The sequence below is a fragment of the Globicephala melas genome, chromosome 5, assembly GCF_963455315.2.
Source record: "Globicephala melas chromosome 5, mGloMel1.2, whole genome shotgun sequence".
In the NCBI taxonomy this organism is placed as follows: Eukaryota; Metazoa; Chordata; class Mammalia; order Artiodactyla; family Delphinidae; genus Globicephala; species Globicephala melas.
In genome coordinates, this window is record NC_083318.1 from 91928509 (window position 1) to 91945068 (window position 16560).

General features: G+C 37.2%; 1 protein-coding gene across 9 annotated transcripts in view; it reads left to right on the plus strand.

The window, feature by feature from the left end:
• The window catches only part of MTHFD2L (methylenetetrahydrofolate dehydrogenase (NADP+ dependent) 2 like), a 137721-nt gene that overhangs the window by 6165 nt on the left and 114996 nt on the right, over positions 1 to 16560 (plus strand). For 8 of the 9 annotated variants that reach the window (XR_009564031.1, XR_009564030.1, XM_060299471.1 and 5 more), the window contains exons 2-3: positions 11230 to 11414; positions 12038 to 12160. Coding sequence is in view for 7 of the 9 variants with exons in the window: in XM_060299471.1 (XP_060155454.1) it covers positions 11230 to 11414; positions 12038 to 12160 (308 nt within the window). In the remaining 2 variants the exon portion in view is untranslated. Of the gene's footprint in view, positions 1 to 8461; positions 10339 to 11229; positions 11415 to 12037; positions 12161 to 16560 lie in introns of those variants that run through there. The other variant, XM_060299473.1, reaches the window with a different exon arrangement.

Here is a 16560-nt window from a genome sequence, read left to right on the forward strand (position 1 = left end):
AAGTTGTGGTTGAAAATGAGATTGAAACATAGATGCAGAAGCAAGATGTGAAGTATACAAATTAAATACACTGTTTATCTTGAGCAGATTTTGTTATTTTACTGTTTTGTGAAGGAGTATTTAGATACACAAGAAAAGTAGTGATTTTTTTCCTCCTGTTTACTACTTTGTTTTAGTTAGTTAAACTGAATTAACTTCATTTAATTCTAGGAATTACAAATTTAATTAATTCTTGGAAATGTAGATTCCAGTTGGATGGTTGCAGTTTATTTTCTGGAAAGTAAATAGGTAAATAAGCCCATAGAAACAGCACTAAATGTTGATGGCATATTACTTCTGGTTCTCTGAATATGTCTCCATCTGTTACTTAACAGAAACTAGGAGAGCCATTTTTACAAATCAGCCAATCAACTCGTAGCCAACCATTCCCATTATATAGATGAGGAAATTGCATGCCTTTGAAAGCAGTTACGAGACTTGTCCAACTTCATTATAGCTGCTAAGGGTGAACCAGGGCTGACACTCGGTACTACTGTCTTTGGGTGAGTAATTTGTACTGCATTGTGCTGCTCTACTGCTAACTCTCCTCCCTAGCCCCTTCATTATGATTTATTCTTTCCTAATGAAGCCATATTTAGTGCTAGCCCAGAAATGGAGGGGAGGATAAAGTGCTGAAAGGGAGAGCTCCTTGTTCTGCCTTCTTTGGGGGTGACTTGCAACATTTCTGCCTTTGCAGGAGATGTCACCTGAGCAAGTAATGACAGGGTGCATTGTGTGAAAGATATCTAAGGGGTCAAATTGACTTCACTTTTGATGTGTATTAATGGCAATGTCAGTATATAATTTTTTGATGAAACCACATTTTTAAGAGTAGAAAAACCCCATTAAAGTAATGAAAATTACATATTTAGACTATTTATTGACTTATATTATCGACCTATAAGAGTTCTATTGAAAACTATTTTCAAAATTAACATTTTAAAATACAATTTATACCCTTATACATTAAAACAATTAAAATTTTTAATATTAATTTTATATTAACACATTTACATTTTTATGTTAATTATGCGACTGTTAACTTTTAACATATGACCCATTCTTGGTACATATACATACAGTTGACCCTTGAACAATGCAGGGGTTCGGGATGCTGACCCTCCAGAGAGTTAAAAATCTTCACAGGTGGCCCTCTGTATTTGCAGTTCTGCCTTCTCAGTTTCAACCAACTGAGAATCGTGTTGTACTACGGTACCCAGTTAATAAGAAAAATCTATGTATAAGTGGACCCATACTGTTCAAACCCATGTTGTTCAAGGGCAACTGAACTTGAATCAGTTTCTTAGCCATATCTTCATTTAATGCCTTGATACTGATAATTTTCTGGAAAAAAACCCAAACTTATGCTTAATTTAAAAAATTAAATTTTCTGTGTTTTCTTATAAGTTGCAAATTACTCTTTTCTTTAGACAGTAGTATTTTTAGTTTCAAAAATACTTTCTCTACAGATGCTAAAGCACCTGGTAAACTCAGAGCAAACTCTTCTAAATTGAACATAGTCTCAGTTCTAGTTTTTTTCATGAAGATGTTTCAGCCTAAATATTTTCACAAGTGCTATTTTCATGTCTCATTTCAAAGTACCTTTCTTTGACAAATATTTAAGATAAAAGTCATCAAATAAGTTGTATCTATTTATGATTTTTAAAATATTTTGCCATATTTAGATGCAGTAAAATGATAGGTCTTCTCAATTATGTTCTATTACATTACAAAATATAAATTTATTCAGTGAAAAATAGGAGAGTCATCAAAAGTTCTTCCCACAAATTGGGATATTTTAAATTGGGATTATAGATGTATTTGTTTACTAAGTCTGTCATAAAGTACCACAAACTAGATGGCTTTGTGAAGGAGGGGATACTCCCCTTTTTTTCCTCTTAGTTCTTTTAGCTGGCAATTAAAATGACATAAGCAGATTAACCAGAGAAAACCAAATTTATTAAGTACATAAGGGAATTCACATAAACATGAAGAATTCCAAAGATAGTAAGGCAAGATGAGTTATATATGTTATTCTGGACTAAGGAGAAGAAGGTAAGGGTCTGGGACTTAAAAGTAAGGTAATTCACAGGAAGATGAAAAGAGTTAATGTTCGGTGAATCATCTAGAGACAGTGGGACTCAGGGAGGACTTTGATCAAAAACAGGCCTTGCTAGGTTCCTGCTTGTCTACCACACCTAGTTCATACTTTAGAATGGTTATCTGTTGTGATAGCTCCTTCCTGGAACCAGCCTTCTATCTTAAGTTCTTTTGGGCATTTAGGGGGAAGTTCAGAGGTTTCTTCTGGAGTGTATTAGGCCTTGGTTATTTTCAGCTGGAAATAATCTGCATGCCAGAGTGGCACAACTTGGGGCAGCTTGCCCTGAACCCCATCAGTTTAATTAATTAATTAAATTTATTTTTTGGCTGCATTGGGTCTTCGTTGCTGTGTGTGGGCTTTCTCTGGTTGCTGCGAGTGGGGGCTACTCTTCGTTGCGGTGTGTGGGCTTCTCATTGCAGTGGCTTCCCTTGTTGTGGAGCACGGGCTCTAGGCGCCGCGGGCTCAGTAGTTGTGGCTCGCGACCCCATCAGTTTAAAGCAACAGAAACTTATCCTCACACCCGTGGAGGCTAGAAGTCTGAAATCAAGGAATCTGCAGAGCCATGCTCTCCTAGCGTCTTGTTGCTGGCAATCCTTGGTTTTCCTTCACTTATAGCTGCATAACCCCAACTCTGCCTCTGTGTCTTCACGTGGAGTTCTGTCTTCTCTTCTTCTAAGGACAGCAGTCATATTGGATTTATGGTCCACTCCACTCCAGTATGACTTTATCTACATCATAATTACATCAGCAAATACCTTATTTCCAAATAAGGTCACAGCCACAGGTACCAGGGATTAGGATTTGAACATATCTTTTTGGGGACACAATTCAACCCACAACAATAGAACTTCAAAATTGCTTGTATATTGTTTGAGGCATCATTGTTTAATTAGCTCAGTACTTCCCTTGCTTTTGAAGGGGTGCATTTCTGTTTGTAAGCTTTGGTTTCAGTATTTGCAATTCACTAAAAGTTTCAAATCTGAAGCCCCCCCCACCATGTCTTGGCCTATTTTTTGAATATGTTAACAATTTCCAACAGAGTTTGAAAAAAATGCAACACTTTTAGGTCTTTTTGGCTCATTTACAAAATAGATTTTTAAACACTTATTTCTAAAATCTGATGTAGGCAATGAAGAGAGAGTACATTCAAGTTTTTGTGTTCAATATAAACTTCACAATAGCTTTGTAATTTAGTTACAATAAGTGAGTTTATGTGTACAATATTTTTTAATTTATCAATTTATACTTTAGTTGGTAGATTATAGCTTGTTTGCATACAATTATGGATATCTTGCTCCATGACCAGTTTCAAGCACATATGCTTCATAGGTTTCTTTATATTGAAAGTAGCTGACCACCTATCAAGAATACTAGAGTGTGGGGCTTCCCTGGTGGCGCAGTGGTTGAGAGTCCGCCTGCCGATGCAGGGGACGCGGGTTCGTGCCCCGGTCCGGGAGGATCCCACATGCCGCGGGGCGGCTGGGCCTGTGGGCCATGGCCGCTCAGCCTGCACGTCCGGAGCCTGTGCTCCACGACAGGACAGGCCGCAACGGTGAGAGGCCCGCGTACCACAAAAAAAAAAAAAAAGAATACTAGAGTGGGGATTCCTGCTTTGAGAATGATGGGGGCATAAATCAGTGGTTCTTAACTGAGGCTTGGCAGAACCACTTTTTAGATCTTTTTGTTAAACCCTGTGAGATTTTTAGATCTAGCCTGTAGAGAGCCTCAAAAAGTTCCTGGCAGGGCTTCCCTGGTGGCACAGTGGTTGAGAGTCCGCCTGCCGATGCAGGGGACACGGGTTCGTGCCCCGGTTCGGGAAGATCCCACATACCGCGAGTGGCTGGGCCTGTGAACCATGGCTGCTGAACCTGTGCGTCTGGAGCCTGTGCTCCGCAACGGGAGAGGCCACAACAGTGAGAGGCACGCATACCACAAAAAAAAAAAAAAAAGTTCCTGGCAGTTCCTTAGCCAGTCTGTCTCATCAACTGTGAGTACTGTTGTGTTCTGTAAAAGAAATTTTGTCAGAGATGAAGGTTTTCTTAAGAGACAAAAGTACAAACTCTAGAGGCAAAGATGGTTTTCATATTAGAATTAAGAACTTTTCATCAAAAGTAACCATATAATAAGAAAACACAAGCCACATACAGGTGATACTTGATACATAGGTATACTTGATACAAGATTAGTGTTCAGAATGCATAAATAACTACTAAAAATTAGGCACAAGTTAATAATCCATTAGAAAAATGTTCAATGAAGAGGAACAGGCATCCCATAGAAGAGGAACTCCAAATGGCCAATTAACCTATAAGACATCCAACCTCTAGTAATTAGGGAAATGCATAGTAAAACCACAACAAAATGACGTTTAGCTAATTGGTTAATTTAAAAACTTTGACAATATCAAGGAAGTAGAGCAATAGAAATTCTTAAACACTACTGGTGGACTTATAAATTAGTGCAACCACTTTGGAAACAGGTTGGCATAAATTGAACACACATAAATGTATCTTATAATATAGCAATTCCATCCCTGGGTGTAAACCTTAGAGAAATATTATAATATTGCATGTTATTTTATATTTATATCATATGTAAATGTGATATATATCATATATATTATACATTACTATATATAGTATACATATATATTATTACATTTATTATAAATAATGTATATTATTATATTTTTAATATTTATAGATATAAACATTAGGTTAAATGATAAAGGAATGGAAAGGAAAGCAATGCAATTATAAACCCAAATTTCAGGATTGTGTTTAACTCAATGGGAGAGGATCAGATTTTGGTAGAGGAGGATTACAAAGACAATTTCAATGACAATGGTAATATCTTTCTTAAACTGGGTGGTAAGTTTGTTAATTTTACTATTATTTTTTCTTTTCATGTGTTTTATACATATTTTGCATCTACTCACTTTTAATATAATTCAAGATCTGTTTTGATAGTGCTTTAAAATATTCTAAGATAGAAAGACAAATATCCAGAATACTAACCTATCTCACCATTTTATTTTATTTATATTTCTTTTTAATCTTTAGCTATATGCATGCACATTTTAAGTTACAGTTATGTACCTACAATTTTTCATTTAATTTCTTCACTTAATTTTATGCAATGAGCATTTTCACATATTGCTATTTTTATAATTATTATTTTCAGTGGCTGCATAGTAATTCCAACAAATTATAATACAATAAACAGTTTAACTCCGATAATTCCACAAATATTTGATAAACACAATGTGCAAAATACTCTTAGGTATTAAGGATGTCATTGTAAATATAAGCTTCCTGTCCTACACAGCTTAGAGTATAGTGGGGGAGACAGTAATTTTAACAAGGCCTTAAGATACTACATGAGGGTAAAAGCTGGGTGCTGTGGGCACTCATATAAGAGGCAGATCCCCAGGTTGAAGGGGTCAGAGTCCTTTCCCAGAGTCCTTTCCAAGCTGAGAGTTGAGGACTGTGTGGGAGTGAAGGAGGAACAGATTTGGTAGGGATGTTAGAGAAGTGAGAAGGAGGATGAAGAGTGTTTCAGATCGAGGGAATAGTGTATGTGAAGGCCCAGAAGTGAGAACCTAGCACAGGTGATAAATTTAAATGCAGCTATGTGTAGTGTGGGACTTGGTGAGCACAGGGAAGCTAAAGAAAGCTCATGCAGGGGCGTGTAAGCTGCAGGATGTTTGGATTTGAGTTAAAACTTCCTTTCCTTAGTTTTTCATGTCAAAAATTTGGGAGTCATATTTGACTTCTTTTTCTCACACCCTATACCCAATCTCAGTAAATTCCAGTGGCTCCACCCTCCAGATATATTCAGAATCAGACTACTTAGCATCTCCACTGCTACCCACCTTGCCCAAGCCACCCTCATCTCTTGCCTGGGATACCACACTAGCCTCTTAACTGGTGTCCCCACTTGCCCCTTCCTCCCATACATAGTCGCTCCTCCACATTTTAACCAGTTATCACTGAATAATGAAAATCAGGTCATGAAAATCAGGTCAAAATTTCTAAATGGCTTTCTTTCTCATAATAAAAGCCAACGTCCTTCTGAATGCCTGTAGGACCCTATGTGATCTGATGTCACACTACTTCTCTGACTTTATGTCCTGTTCTGGTCCATTTGTTCTTTCTACTGTAGCCACTGGCCTTTCTATTCATCAAACATACCAGGCACATTCTTGCCTAACGTTCTTTGTACTTGCGGTGTATTTTCCTTAGCCTAATTCTTTTCTCCAGATAACCACATAACATATTCCTTCATTTCCTTCATTTATGCTCAGATGTTACTCGATTAATCAGAGAAGTGACACCTTAACCAACCTATGTAAAATGATAACTGTGGCCTCCAGATGTGCCTTTTTTTTTTTCCATGTTTCACACATGATATGTTAAATATCATAGAATACTGCCTGGCACATAAATGGTTTTAAATATGTATTTATTAAATTAATAAAAACTGGACATGTAGTGCAGTTTTAACAAGGGAACTGATATGATTCCATTTGGAAAATCACTCTGGCTGCAGTGTGGAAAATGGACTGGCAGAGATCGAGACTTGAGCCAGGGTGAATTCTTAGGAGTTGTGTGCTTCTGTGGCTGAACATTTGAGTGGTTGCTGATATGTAACATTTTTCAACAATATGCATGTTGAAAAAAACCTCATTTCTTTATTCACTGAAGTCTATATGAGCTATTAATGTGTGTGTTTACCATTTCTTCCAGCATATGGACTGATACAGGCATTCTCCCATTGGGCCTCCACTAAGTGCGGGTTGCTTCATTTATCCTTATATTGTGTCTCCCATAGAGCCGGCCTTGCTGGGGCTCTGCAGTGACTGAGGGAATCAGTGGGATGGGCCAGCTGCTACTGAAAATGCTCTAAGTCCCTATTCATAATTGGGTGGCAGTCTTTTGGGTGTTTACCCATAAATACCAACTAGGCCAGGCCATATCATGTCAGCTATAATTAGCAAGCTGAATTAGCACATCGGTACTATAATGTAAAGTAAGCCCTGTCACCTCAGACCCCAACAAAAAATGTGCAGTCAGGTTTAATCTGTAGGTAGATTGTCTTTTTGGAAGTCAGGAATCAGTTTATGCCATTGTCATCTGACATTCTCAGGGTCACACAGCTTGTAGTATCTAGGCCATAATTATCCTGAATTATGTTCAGTTGTTGCCAGTTTCACAATAACTTATGACTAAATCATTGTGTTTAACAGAGAATCAGCTAATAAAACATGTAAGCAGCTGTATTGCTATTCATATGCTATAGAATGCAACTTGGAGCTCAGATGGTTTTATATTTTAAAATACAAATGTATGTTCTTTACTATAAGAGTGACTTCTAGTCTATTAGCAGATAAACTTGCTTCTATAGCAGAGTATTTTACCTATCTGAATATTGCTGACACAATTTAATTTTTGGAAAGTATTTTTTTTTTTTACTACCTGAAATTGTTTGCCATATCTGCAGCCCTTAGTACTTGTTAACATAGGAGGTCCTTGTTTTCTTAGTATTAAAAGTCCACTTAAATGAATCAATAACAAATGAGCAACAGGAATTCAAAGTAGATAGTGAAAACAGTTCATTATTTAATCCTGAAAAATAAAATTTAAACTCAAAAGTGAATGTATTTTATCTTAACTTGATTTAGTCTAATAATTATGTACTAATCATTAGAATGTACAAAGACACAAATTACAAAAGCTCACTCAAGAAATGCTAGGTAACCTGAAGAGCCCTCTTTGTATTAAAAAAAATTAAATTTGGAGTTTTAAACCTCACCACAAAGAAAGCTCCAGGATCAGATGGCTTCACAAGTGAATTCTACAAACATTTAAGGAAGAAATAATACCGATTCTATACAAACTCTTCTGGCAATGGGAAGAGGATGGGATACTTCCTAACTCATTCTATGAGGGCAGTAACCATATACCCAAACCATACAAAGACAGTACAAGAAAAGAAAGCTACAAATATCTGCCAGGTACATAGCTGCAAAAAAAATTTTAAAAATTGATGAAATCCACAATATCTGGAAAGGATATGTGGGAGGTTTATCCCAGGAATGCAAGGTTGGTTTAACATTTGAAAAGAGTCTAAAACCAAAAAAACCATTTGATCATATGATCATCTCCATTGACACAGAAAAAGCATTCAGCAGTATCCTGATATAAAGTCTCTTCAAACTAAGATAGAACTAAGCCATAAAACTAAATGCATAACCTAAACCCATAAAACTTCTAGAAGGAAACATGGGAGAAAACCTTTGTTACCTTGAGTTAAGCAAATATTTCTTACGCACAATACCACAAGCATGATCCATAAATGGAAAATTGATTAAAATACATCAAAATTGAGAACTTATCATACAAAGACACAGTTAAGAGAATGAAAAGGCAAAGCATAGATTTGGAGAAAGTATTTCAAATTATGTATTTGATAAAGGACTTGAATCTAGGATATATGAAGAACTCTCAAAACTCAATAAGGAAATGACCTATTAAACAAAGGGCAAAAAATTAAATTACACAATTCACCAAAGAAGATAGGCATATGAAAAAAATATGCACATGAAAAAAAAATGCTCAACATCATCATTCATTAGGGGAATGCAAATTAAAAGCACAGTCAGATACAGTGGATATATCCACTAGAATATCTAAAATTTAAAAGACCGACCATATCAAGGGATAGCAAGTATGTGGAACAACTGGAACTCACATATACTTCTTGCATAAATGTAGAATGGTACAACCAGTTTGGAAAGCGATTGACAGTTTCTTACACATTTAAACATATACCATATGATCCAGCCATTCTAGTCCTAGATATTTGCTCGAGACATGAAAGTATATGTGCATACAGTGACTTGTACATGAATGATTGTAGCAGCTTTATTTGTCATGACTAAAAACTGGAAACAACACACGTATATCCATCAACAATTAAATGGATATACACAATTTGATATATCCTTACAATGGAAAACTTCTCAGCAATAAAAGGAGATGCACTGTTGATACATACAACAGCATGAATGAATTGTAATTATGCTAAGTGAAAGTAGCCAGATGAGAAGGAGCATGTAGTGCGTGATTCCATTTTTATAAAACTCGTGATAATGCCAACTAATATATAGTGACGGAAAGCAGACCAGTGTTGTCTGGAGGCATGGCAGGGACAGATAGAATGGTGAGATTACAAAGGGTTACCAGGAAACTTCTGAGGGGGATGGATATTTTCATTTTCTTGATTGTGGTGATGGTTTCTCAGATATACACATATACTAAAACGTCAAACTTTTCGCTTTAAATATATGCAGTTTATTGTATATCAATTATACTGTAATAAAACTATTACAAAATTAAGACAGTGGAGCAAGATTGATACACTGCATTTACCATGACCTTCCATGTCTTGAAAGTGGAAAGTAGACAAAATTAGAATCAAAAGTAGAGTTTACTTATAATTGTATTATCTAACCAGTGTGTATTTGCTCAGTTAATTGTTTACCCATGGTTATGATTATTATTGAAATATACTTTTGTGTTGAACTGAAGAAGTGGTTTTCAAACACGATCATGCGCAAGAATACCTGTGGGGACCCGTTAGATGTGCAGATTCCCAGGCTCTCTCCCCTCTCCCAGGGATTCCAAATCATGGGTGTGGTCTTGGGGTCTAGGAATATGCAAGTTCAGTAAGGTTCCCAGGCAGTTTTGACGTATGTATCCATAGACCATATTTCAGAATCACTTCTTAGCAGAATATTGTTTACATCAAAATTGTTTGAATCTGGATGAACTCTGTGGACCACTGGTGCCAGGTTGATATGGAATATTCTTGATCTGGTCTATGTATGTGTACATCAACCTATTAGAGAGGGGGTGGACTTATTTGGAAGGGGCAGCAAGTTTGCATTTTGTTTGTGCTGGCTGATATTCATGATGACGGCTCTCACTAGAACATAGAAAATGTCCAGGTGCTTGAAAAAATTAAGTTGCTGTAAGGTTTTTCTTTGCTCCTTTTCTTCTCCTTCACAATATTCATTGACCTGCTTTTGATATTTTGTGTAATATTCATGTGCTATAGATCATGCGTTCACCAGGCCTTTCAATAGTGAAAGGACAGGGGCCCCAGGAAGAAGGAGCCATCTTTTACTTTATCAGGTACCTTTAAAAACTAAACATGCAGTAGGAGCAATATTAATTCACCACTTTTAAGTTTGAGATCATGGAGAGCAGGAAAACCTTCCCATAAGGCATTTTTTGTGCCTTTCCAGAGAGAGATTTATGTCATCTATCAAAGTATAGTACTTCTTACCTACTTAAGCACTTAAAAACTGCCAGGAAGTAATGTTTTGTGCAGTTTTTCTATTAGAAATGATGCCATGGTGTGGGTGTTTGGGTAGGGGGGCAACTGAGCCTTACTTACTGGCCTGGTCCCCACAGTAATCAATGACAAGCATGGCAAGACTGGCAGCTGTCATCACAGTTGTCCTTGTCCTGGAGCTGAGGGATAAAATTTTTCCTTTAGTAAGTGAGAAGAGTTGTGTAGTACGGAGCTCATGACTTCAGGGTCTTGTACAGGATATTCTATTAAGAGTGAACTGACTTTGCCTTTGGGTCAAAAGGCTATGGGGCCACGTATATACACCATGGCCTGGAGCTTTGAAGATGGGTGCTAGTTTTAACTAGACTGTGCTGATCTGTCTCTTCTGAAAAAAATGGCAGAGCTTTTAATACAGCCAATATTATAGAGCCAATATTCTAGAACTTTAGTATGTGGTTTGATAATTGAAATATATATATGTAAAAGTTATGTATACTATAGATAGATTGTAATGCAGAACTAAAAAGCAGAGTTGGACTCCTTTAAAAAATTATAAATATATTTTTGAACCTGAAGAATGAGTGTCAAATATACCTGAAAGAAATCAAATTTTAGTTGCTCACTTGGGGAATCATAAATGTTTTGTTCACTCTTGTACTTTAAATTTATGTGGTTGAATATTCCTTATTGCCTTTTTAGTACTACCTTTATTCCTTTGTTTTCCACAGGCATGATGCAATTATTATCTCAGGAACTGAAATGGCCAAACAAATCCAGAAAGAAATACAGCGAGGTGTGGAATCTTGGATTTCTCTTGGGAATGGAAGACCTCACCTCAGTATCATTTTAGTGGGTGATAACCCAGCAAGCCACACATACGTCAGGAAGAAGATCAAAGCTGCTGCTGCCGTAGGTGGGGACATGTTTTAGTTGTACTTGTTACTAGATAGCGTTTTCTGGTTTTACTTCAAAGTGTGATAATTATGAATGATAATTGTCAACTAAGTGCTATTTGAATGACATGTATTATTATTATTATTTATTATAGATTATTTAGTTACCGAAGTTTATATTCATTTCTTACTCTTTTTCTTCAAATTTCTTATTGAATCAATTCAGTGTGATTTCAGATCTTATGGTGAGATGTGAGAGCAACATGTTACATTTAAAGGGCCTGTTTTTTTGCTTTAATCACATGATAAACCTGGCTAGTTCACTCTGCCGAACTTGGCCTAATAGTGGTGGTGGTGGTATTGGTGTTCTTACTCTCTTCAAATCCGCTAACAGTAGCTTATCACAGATGAGCGTGATTTGCTAAATGGGTTACTGGGCCAAAGAATGCATGTGAATCACGAGAAAGCATCTGTACCATTTGAAAATTCCCTCCTGATGGTGCTTAGAACATCATTTTTGTAGAAGGGCCTTTTCTTCCAGTGGGATAGGAGCAGAGGGAACCAATCACACATTTTGTAAGACACCATCAATGAAAAAACACATCTTTGTTAAAGTGACTTTCTGTACTTGTTTTTCTTCCAGGTATCTGTAGTGAGATCATTCTAAAACCTAAGGATGTTTCTCAGGAAGAACTTTTGGATATAACCAATCAGTTGAACTTGGACCCAAGAGTCAGTGGTATATTAGTTCAGTTGCCACTGCCAGGTACATAATGCTCTTCTATATGCCTGGTTTGGTTAGGAGCAAGGACATGTTTTCAACATTATATCATGACACTGCAAATAGTTTATAAAATATGTTCAGAAGGGGACTAGCTATTATATTAGCATGCAGTAGGTGGCAATTTCTGAATGACGTTTACAATGACTGAAAACTGTGAAAGAAAAATTTAGGCTTTGGCAATATATCCAGTTCTTGTTTTGCACAATAGTGCAAAACCATGAAAATGACTAAGTTGAAACTGGACAAAGCAAATCAATAAGAGAATAACAATTGTTCTGTGACCTTTAAAATGTTTTCTCAAAACACTAAAAACTCTCTTACTGTGGTTTATAAATATATAAGGAAATGAAAAATAGTAAAATTAATATTTATTCAGTACACTGTAATTTAAAACATTAGAAACATTGAGAATTAAAGTATTACTTCATTGCCAAAATCTTTTCAAGAGGAGTTTGAACAGTTACTTGCCTTCTTCTCATCATACGACTTATTATATGGAGCAGGCATCTTTTCTATGCCTTGGTGAATTGAACTGTCAAATTCTTTTTAAGTTTGGATCAACTTCCATCTTGTCCTTTGTCCTTTCAAAGTCATGAGATATCTCTGAGAGTTTCTTTAATGTGAAGTTTTGTTCTGGTGTCACTTCCTCTGGGGCGTTGTCATCCTTTTTGTCACAATCACATTCCTCATTTATTTTGATCAGTTTGCCTTCACTAAGTTCTTATGGCTGCATAGCTACATTGCTCCAAAGGGCACGGTGTCAACATTCCTGGGTCATCCCCTATTTCTCGTACAACCCATTTACATTCAGTTAGAATCCTGTTGAAGCGACTTTATCTTGTTTTTTACATTCATGGCTCTTACCTTCTTGCTGGCATAGGTCTCTTCTATCCTTGCTTTGCTGTCATCATCTTCAGATCTTCTATTCACATCCAATTTCATTTCCAGCATCATCACGTTTTATTTCTTTGTTGCACTTTCATCTTTATGGGCTAATAGCCTCTTTTTTTTTTTTTTTGCGGTACATGGGCCTCTCACTGTTGTGGCCTCTTCCGTTGCGGAGCACAGGCTCCAGACGCACAGGCTCAGCGGCCATGGCTCACGGGCCCAGCCGCTCCGCGGCATGCGGGATCTTCCCAGACCAGGGCACGAACCCGCGTCCCCTGCATCGGCAGGCAGACTCTCAACCACTGCGCCATCAGGGAAGCCCTAATAGCCTCTTTTGATTACTCACTTTTGCGAAATGTCAAGTGAGTTTATCACTGGAACACAAGGAAGCAACATGATTTGCTGTCTGCGTTTGAACTGAATAACAGATGTGCAGTGACCAAGCACTGACAGACTTTGAAAGAAGTGACATGTTAGTCACTGATCATGATGCTCATCTGTTATTTACATAGTGATTTTTGGACCAAAGAGCTAGCAGCTCTTATATAATTAGTCACAGTTAATATGCCATGATAACTGAAATTTGAACTGTGTTGTTGGAAGGCTGCTATTATTTGACTAAATTGTGGCTCTGAAATTTGTACATATTTCAATGAGCAAGGCAAGGACTGCCTGAATATTATAGATTACAGTAGTTTTGTGCAGTTTTGAGTTCTTCTGTAAGTTCTGACTTGCAGAAAGTAAAGCTGTATGATGCTATCACCTGGGATCTTTGTATGGTATTAATTTTTAATTTATCCAATGATATAACTTAATATCTTAGTATATGTTATAACATTTATGCTGTTTAAATTACACCCAAAATTCACATTTCTAATTCTTTTCTTCCAATATGGCTGCATTTAAAAAAAAATCAAAATGTTGGAAAGGATGTTAGAAGTTATCAAGGTTCCCCTCAAAATGCTTCTGACAGATAATACTATAGATTCATCATGTTAAAATTAGCATAGTGATTTATCCCTTACTTTTATAACTACAAAACGAATTCAACACATATAGCATACTCATTTGATATCATAGGAAATTAAGGTCTAGAAAATATCAGGGGTATATTAACATCACAAATCTGTTTTTTTTGTTTGTTTGTTTGTTTTTTTGCCATACGCGGGCCTCTCACTGTTGTGGCCTCTCCCGTTGAGGAGCACAGGCTCCGGATGCGCAGGCTCAGCGGCCATGGCCCACGGGGCCAGCCACTCCGCGGCATGTGGGATCTTCCCGGACCGGGGCACGAACCCGTGTCCTCTGCATCGGCAGGCGGACTCTCAACCACTGCGCCACCAGGAAAGCCCTGTCCAAAAATTTTGACATTGGGTTTAAACCCAGTTGTTTGGCTCATGCAAAGCAAGAATCTTTTTTTTTTTTTTTTTTTGTACTGTGTTTGCCAAGCAATCTTCTTGTGGTGTGCAGTTTTTAAATTTCCCCCGCTTATATTTGTATTACATTCAAATCATTATAGAAAACATATCACATTTCCAAATATCTAGTTTGTCTTCAAAAATTAAATTCGTGTCTGTAGAAATTTTACCCCTTTATGGGCAATATTCCTTTTTGTTAAATTTATTAGCAGTTTGCCACTAGATGGCACTAGTGATCTGTCTGTACTAAAATAAATTGAGTCCTGTGTTCATTTTAGAAGGTGAGAAGCCTAGAGCCAAAGGAATGATAACAAATATTTGGATGCTTTGAGAGAGGGCAATTTTCTATCTAGCTGAAAAGAAAAGCCAATAATATACAAAATAACAGTGACTAAAATGTGTTACGTTAAGCACGTATTATGTCTTAGGCACTTCACATTAGTTGATTCGTTGGATCCTCACAATAATCCAATGGTGGCGGAGCTATTATTATGTACATTTTACTGATGATGGATTTAAGGTACAGAGAGGTTAGGTAACTTCCTCTAAGATCACAGAGCTGGTAACTGAGCTGGGATGGGAATCCAGGCAGACTGGTCCCTCATGCCATTACCGTTATGTTACCACCCCCACCAGCATGCCGTGTTAGCTAGTGGGTAATGTGTGCTTACTAGGTGACAGGTATTCTTTTATATGGATGATTTTATTTAGTCCTCAAAACAGTCTTATGAGTAAGAATTACCTTCTTCATTTTACAGATCAGGAGACTCTATTTTCCTTAACCTACATTATACTGGGACATATAGTTTGTTGGTTACTAGAAAAAGTTGGATAAAGTAGGAAATCATAAAACAATGCGTTTTACCTTAAACATTGTATTATGACATAAAGTATTTATATATTAATTCATCAATCTTTTGATGTAGGTTGTTGGGGAGGAAAGTTTCCTCTTCCCTTCTAGGTTCTTCTGGCTGGTGACCTGAGATAGATTCACAGGAGAAAAACAAACAAAAGTTTAATAACATATGTACTTGGGAGAGACCCAGGAAAACTGAGTGACTCGCCAAAATGGCTGAAGCTTTCACCTTAAATACGATCTTCAGCTAAAGACAAAAGATTCAGCTAAAGACAAAAGAAGATGTTGGGCATAGTGGTTTGGGACTTCAAAGGGGAGGAAAGCAATTCACCTGGAGATGCAAAAGCAGATGTTTGCTGGGCCATGCAGGGGCATTGGGACACAGAGTGGACTTTGATGTCTAGGCGCTACTGGGTTTCCCCCAACACAACTAGTCCATTTTCTTTGCAGATATTTCTGGAGATACCTCTATTCTAGGAATAGGTCCTTTATCTAAATTCTTCAGGCAGCTAATGGGGAGGTAAAAACACAGACTTACTGAGTCTTCTGTTTCTTAAAAATAATCAGCCTAAAATAATCTTCATGCCAAAGAGACATTTTGGGGTGGCAAATTGTGCTTCCCTACAAGATCCAAGTCTCTATGGAACCTACTGTTTGGAATTTTGTGTTATCTTCTGGCATTAATAATACCTATGAATCACTGCCTATAATTTTCAGTTTGAGATAAAACTAAGTGAAAATTCATCTATCTATATATATTTTTAAATTTATTTTTATTTATTTTTGGCTGCATTGGGTCTTCACTGCTGAGCGCAGGCTTTCTCTAATTGCAGCGAGCGGGGGCTACTCTTTGTTGCAGTGTGCAGACTTCTCATTGCAGTGGCTTCTCTTGTTGCGGAGCAAGGGCTCTAGGCGCCTGGGCTTCAGTAGTTGTGGCTCACGGGCGTAGTTGCTCCGTGGCATGTGGGATCTTCCCGGACCAGGGCTTGAACCCGTGTCCCCTGCATTGGCAGGCGGATTCTTAACCACTGCACCACCAAGGAAGCCCCCCATCTATATTTTTAAAGTGTTTCCCAGTGTTCATGGTTGTCTTGTCCTTATCTAAGTCATTACTAATTCTTTTTAATTCTCAAGTCTTTTGAGAACATTCAACTTAGTCTTCATAGACATAACAACTGTTTGTTTGTACTGTTTTAATTAAATCACATAATTTACTGTGAAAG